The 5,743-nt window shown below is 39.4% G+C and overlaps 1 protein-coding gene across 3 annotated transcripts in view; it reads right to left on the bottom strand.

Annotated features, from left to right (window-relative positions):
• Mcm9 (minichromosome maintenance 9 homologous recombination repair factor) overlaps positions 1-5,743 on the bottom strand; it is a 91,103-nt gene that overhangs the window by 9,452 nt on the left and 75,908 nt on the right. For all 3 annotated transcript variants that reach the window (XM_021204973.2, XM_029542133.1, XM_029542134.1), the window contains 2 exons: positions 3,047-3,249; positions 1,973-2,176 (listed from right to left, as the gene is read on the bottom strand). In XM_021204973.2, the coding sequence (XP_021060632.1) occupies positions 1,973-2,176; positions 3,047-3,249 (407 nt within the window). The remainder of the gene's footprint in view (positions 1-1,972; positions 2,177-3,046; positions 3,250-5,743) is intronic.

The raw sequence follows: 5,743 nt of genomic DNA on the forward strand, positions 1-5,743 counted from the left end.
AAAAAAAAAAAAAAAAGGAATCATGAAATGCACAGGTAAACAACCATCCTGAAAGTAAACCCAGACACGTAAGACAAATATGGTACATTGTCTTATATGTAGATGCTGGCCTTTAAGCCTTCAGTATGCATACTACACTTGGTCTAACCACAGAGTTTAACTATAGAGTAACAGAATGACCTCCCAAGGAACAAGAAATAGAATATATAGTAATGGATGGCCAGGGCCGGGGTTTGGACTGGAGGATTAAACGAAGAAGGGAACAGAAGAGTTATGGCATAAGGGAGAGGATATGGGACACAGGGAGGGACAGCTACAACTAAGGACCATTTGAGTGGTCATATGGAAACTTATTACAATATGGGTATATGAAAGAAATCTAAGTAGAATCACCAAAAAACAGGGAGACAAAGTCCCAACTAGACTTTTCTCACCATCAAGTGAAACCTTCAGTACCAGAAATGGGTTACATCTAACTGAGTTGTTGGCCAAAGGCCTGTGGAACCTCCAAGCAACTCAGGCTATCTTCAAGGCTGTTGTTTACTCTCCACAAATTGACTGAAAGGTTCTATTACTGAAGACAACACTTAGAAAGTCATTGAACAGGAGGAAGTCCAACTTGTGCCTAGTTAGAGCTTTCACACCAACTGACTAGTGTTGATGGTACTGGAAGTACTCTGCATACCACCCAGAGGAGAAAGACACACCTGCAAACCCTTCGATCTACAATAGTAACAGATTGCATAATATACTGGTACAATAGTGGTACAAAAGTTGTGGGAGCAACCGACCAGTATCTGATTGGATTTAAGGTCTATTCCGTAAGAAAGAACTCATGTCTGATACTGCTCGGGTGACTAGAAAGGCCATGGACTTAAGGGAAAACTGAATGCTATTGTTCTGTATCAAATATAGCAGGATTTAATATATAGGAATTTATATTTAAAATGTAAGAACTCCTAATGACATTCTGCCTTATGGATCACTTATTTGCTCATCCATATCAGAAAAGCTTCCACTGAAGTAGATGGGAACAAATACAGAGATGACAACAACTAGACCATAGAATGAGAGGCCCTGAAACACCTAGTCCTAAATAGGATGTGTTCATCAAATTCTTCCCTTCAGGGCTCACAGAACTATGGGGAAGAGGAGGAATAAAGACTATAATGAGCAGGTGGGGATAGAAGACACCATGAAAATGGTGTCTCCTATACACAACAGAACTGACACACATATGACCTCATAGAGACTGTAATAGCATGTACAGGGCCTATACAAGTCAGATGGAGTCCCAACTATGGAGAGATGACATGGACTCAAGCTCCCATCCTTAACACAGAAGCCATCTCCAATGGACAACCACTAAAAATAAAGGAAAAAAAAATCTGTTTTCTCACTAAGAGTCTTACTGGGTATAAAACATGGTTAAGGCTGACCTCATGCCCAGCAATAAATACCTGCTGCTCCTGAGAGCCAGCACCATAAAGAAGGCTTTCTAAATGAACAATAGCTTACATTGTGGGAGGTCCAGACAAGGCACAAAGACTAACTCCATAATAATTACTTATCCTCAGAAGCATGGTGTTCTGAGGGCTAAGGAGCCCTTACTTTTAATTTATAAAATTTTAAAGATGTTTATTATTTTTAAAATGTGCATGTGTGCCCTCATGTACATGTATACTACATGTATGCAGGTGCCCACTGAGGCCAGGAGGGCATCAGATCCCAGGAGCTAGAGTTACTTTGACAAGTTTGAGACCAAGGGATGGAGCTCAGGTCTCTAGGTTGGAGGCAAGCTCTTTATCAGCTAAGCCAGCCAGCCCATCTCCTGATACCCCCAAGCCTTTACTTTTCAAGTGACTACGATAACCTTAGAGTGGGGATTACTCTTATCATCTTTGAATGCATAGTTCATGCCTTGTATAAACAAGGCGCTCAATAAAAATATCATTTGTAAAATGAAATGAACCTTCTGCTAATCGGATCAGGCTTTCTAACAGGCGGATGGTTGTCCGGGCTGCATTCCGGGAGTCACTCTGCCTTTGCATTTGGTAGTATCGGAGGAGGACTTGATTGCTCACTTCGGACAGTGTGGGGTGAAGATTCCGAATGAGGCAGAAGTAGGTTTTCATCTTCTCCATGCTCCACAGATTCTCTGACTTGCTTGGATAACCTGTGGACAACAGACACGGGATCAGTAAACTAAAGGGAATTGGAAAATATTATAATTTGGGAATTTTAGAACATTCCTATACAAGATTTAATATCTATTTACCTATGTATCTATTTATGTACACATATATCTATCTTGCCTGTCTATCTACCTATCTATGATATCTATCTATCTATCTATCTATCTATCTATCTATCTATCTATCTATCTATCTATCTATGGTTTTTTTTGAGACAGAGTCTCTCTACATAAATATCTCTAGATGCCCTGATACTCACTGTGTAAAGGTGTACACCACTACAAAAACTCCTACACACATTTTTAAAAGATTAGATTTTATGTGCACTAAAATCTAGACCTATTCTCCTTGTAGCATGAAATTCCAGAATAAGCTATCTTACGATATAAAATAATAAAAAGAAGCTCCCTACACCCAGAGTGAAAATTATTCAGAGTCATTCTGAATAAATATAGTAATAAGGACTTGAATAGGTCTAACTTTAAAAAAATAACATTTATGGATTTCCACTTCATAATTCAGTCCAGTTTTCTCTGTGTGCAAAAGTAGTAATACCACTACTATCAAAAAAGATAAAAAGGTATGTATGCATATTATATATACATACATGTGTATGTATACACACATATGTACACACATATGTCAACTATATCCTCACGGTGGAGGTGGAGAAAGTCACTTTCCCTTATGCTATGACTCTGTAGCCCATACCTGGCTTCTCAGCTGCCTTCTGGCTAAGCATCTATTACCTGTCAGCACAGACATCTTGAGTACTTAACTCAAGGGACATGTCCTTTGCTTAGGTCTAATCTTTCCTTGTCACGGTGAGTGACTCATTTGTCTTCACTTACCTTTATTTTCTAAGATAAAGGAAGAAATGATACGATCCCAGTCTTCATTCCTAGTGTCGAGCAAAACCAGGACGAGGTCAAATCGACTTAAGAGTGGGCTCCCAAGGGCGATGTTCACAGACACAGACTCCTGGGGGTCATACTGGCCTTTGGGGTTAGTTGCTGCCAGGATGGTGGTCCTTGTGTTCAGCTTACAAACAAGGCTACCAAGATAAAGGGAAAAATTCATTGACTGAGACTCAAACAAGAAGCAGGATAATACTTGTTAATACAATGGGGATGTAATTCTCCCTTGAACACCCCGAGGAACTTCTGTGAAAGAATATGGAGAGATGGGAGAGGGTACCACAAACACCAAGTTCAAACAAAATGAACCAGAATAAGAATCTTAAAGAGAATTGTTCAATAAACACCTTCTATGCTGCTGCAGCTGCAGTGACCAGGGCCCTCTATGCTAAGTCCTGAGAGGCACACACATCACAGCAAGCATGGATACCATACCTAAGGAGTTTGCACCACAGGCTATAATGGCTATAATCTAATTCAGGGCAGCATACAAGAAATTCTCTACGATTAAAGCTACAGTGGAAATAAGGCAGTGTGTATTTGGCTATCTAGATGAAAAAGATAATCAGAGAAATGAGATGAAGCAGCTTTTGAACTAGACCCTTTAATTCACCAGGGTATTATTAACTGGAAAGGTATGTGTACCATGGAGGGCAGGAGAGGATGGTACTGGGAAATGGTTGAACCAGAAGCCTCCTATGCATTTGATTATTTTATTTTGATTTTTTATCTGTCTATCTCTGTCTGTCTGTCTACCTACCCTATCTGTCATTTATCCATCTATCTACAAATCTGTATTAGGGTTCTCTAGAGGAACTGAACTGATATAATGTATTTGTGTGTGTGTGTGAACTGAACTGATATGATGCATTTGTGTGTATGTGTGAACTGAACTGGTATAATGTCTTTGTGTGTGTGTGTGTGTGTGTGTGTGTGTGTGTATTAGGTTTATTAAAGTGGCTTACAAGCTTTGGTCGTTTTAGTCCAACAAGAGCTGTCTACCAAAGGAAAGCCCAAGAATCCAGTAGTTATTCAGTCCACAAGCCTGGATGTCTCAACTGCTCTTTAGTATACACCAGAATACTAAACAAGTAGGCTCTAATGCCAGTGAGGAAATAGACTTGCCGACCAGAATGAGAACAAGCAGGCAAAGAGCGAAGAACTTTCTTCATCTTTGTCTTTTATACAGGTCACCACAAGAAGGTGTGGCCCAGTACCAAGGTGGATCTGCCGCCTCAAAATATGCTGACTAGAAGTAGTTCTTTCCACTTTAAATAATGTAGTTAAACAATAGTCTCAGGTGTACCCAGACCCTTGGTTTTAGTTAACTGTAGATGTGGTAAGGTTGACAGTTAAGAACATCACCCAACCCATCCACTCCACCTCTGCTGCAGCACCACCTTCACCTTTACTATGTAACTCATGGGAGCTTTAAACTCAAACTCAGGATCTTCTGGCTTAGCTTCTCTAATGTGCTAGGACTGCAGACACAAAACACTTTACCCAGCTTTGTTTTGATTATTCTGTATGTGAAAGAAAAAGAGTGAAGAAGGAACATAAACTCATGAAGTCTAGAATCAATTTAACATGGAGTTCTGAGGGGAAGGAATTATGAAGAAAGGACTTGGCAGAGAGACTGAACAGGAAAATAACACACAGAGAAGGGATGCTAGCATAATGAAAAGTCTGGTAAAAGGGACACAAAGCCCTAAGCAAGGCAGTGGAGGGACAGGAATGGATTGTCAAGAGCCATCACAGGTGAAGCTAATAACTAGTAGGTGGTTGTCCTGAGTCCACCTTGGATTAAAATCCACGATGGAGTTGCTCTCATAGGCAAGGCCCAGGGGAAATTCATTTTAGTTAAGATTCCTGCTATTAATATGCTTTTCCTGTTATTATTAAATATATAACTCTCACTAGGTACAAGCCCACCCTTTTGAGCAAACCTCTGCAGAACAATGATGATGTACTCTTCTTGTAGATAATAATTCTATAGAATTCCTGATTTGATTCAAATAATTTTAGGAAGAAAGTTTTTAGAGATGGTCTTAGTTGCTAGAAAGATGTAATAAAGTTAGAATCAAGAATAGATGTGTCCATTCCTCAGAATAGTAAGTAAAGGCCTCATAATAACAAATACAATGAGTGGCTGGAGATGGCTCAGCAGTTAAGAACACTGACTGCTCTTCTGAAGGTCCTGAGTTCAAATCCCAGCAACCAGTGTTGGCTCACAACTATCCGTAATGAGATCTGACACACTATTCTGGTGTGGCTGAAAATAACTACAGTGTACTTAGATATAATAATAAATAAATTTTTAGGTGGGAGTGAGCGGGGTCAACAGGAGCGAGCAGAGGTCCAGAATTTAAATTCCCAGCAACCACGTGATGGCTCACAACCATCAGTACAGCTACAGTGCACTCATATACATAAAATAAATAAATAAACCTTTTTAAAAAAGGAATTATTTAATAATATGTTCCAAATATGGATACCTGTTATTTAAAAAAAAGAAATACAATGAGCTTTCATAATTATACTAAAAAGAGAAATAGACTTGGGACAATTTTGTATTCAAGGAAACACATTTAGGTCTAAGGATAAAGTCACAGGTATATACTATGATAAGGC

Source organism: Mus pahari, chromosome 9 (assembly GCF_900095145.1).
Source record: "Mus pahari chromosome 9, PAHARI_EIJ_v1.1, whole genome shotgun sequence".
NCBI lineage: Eukaryota > Metazoa > Chordata > Mammalia > Rodentia > Muridae > Mus > Mus pahari.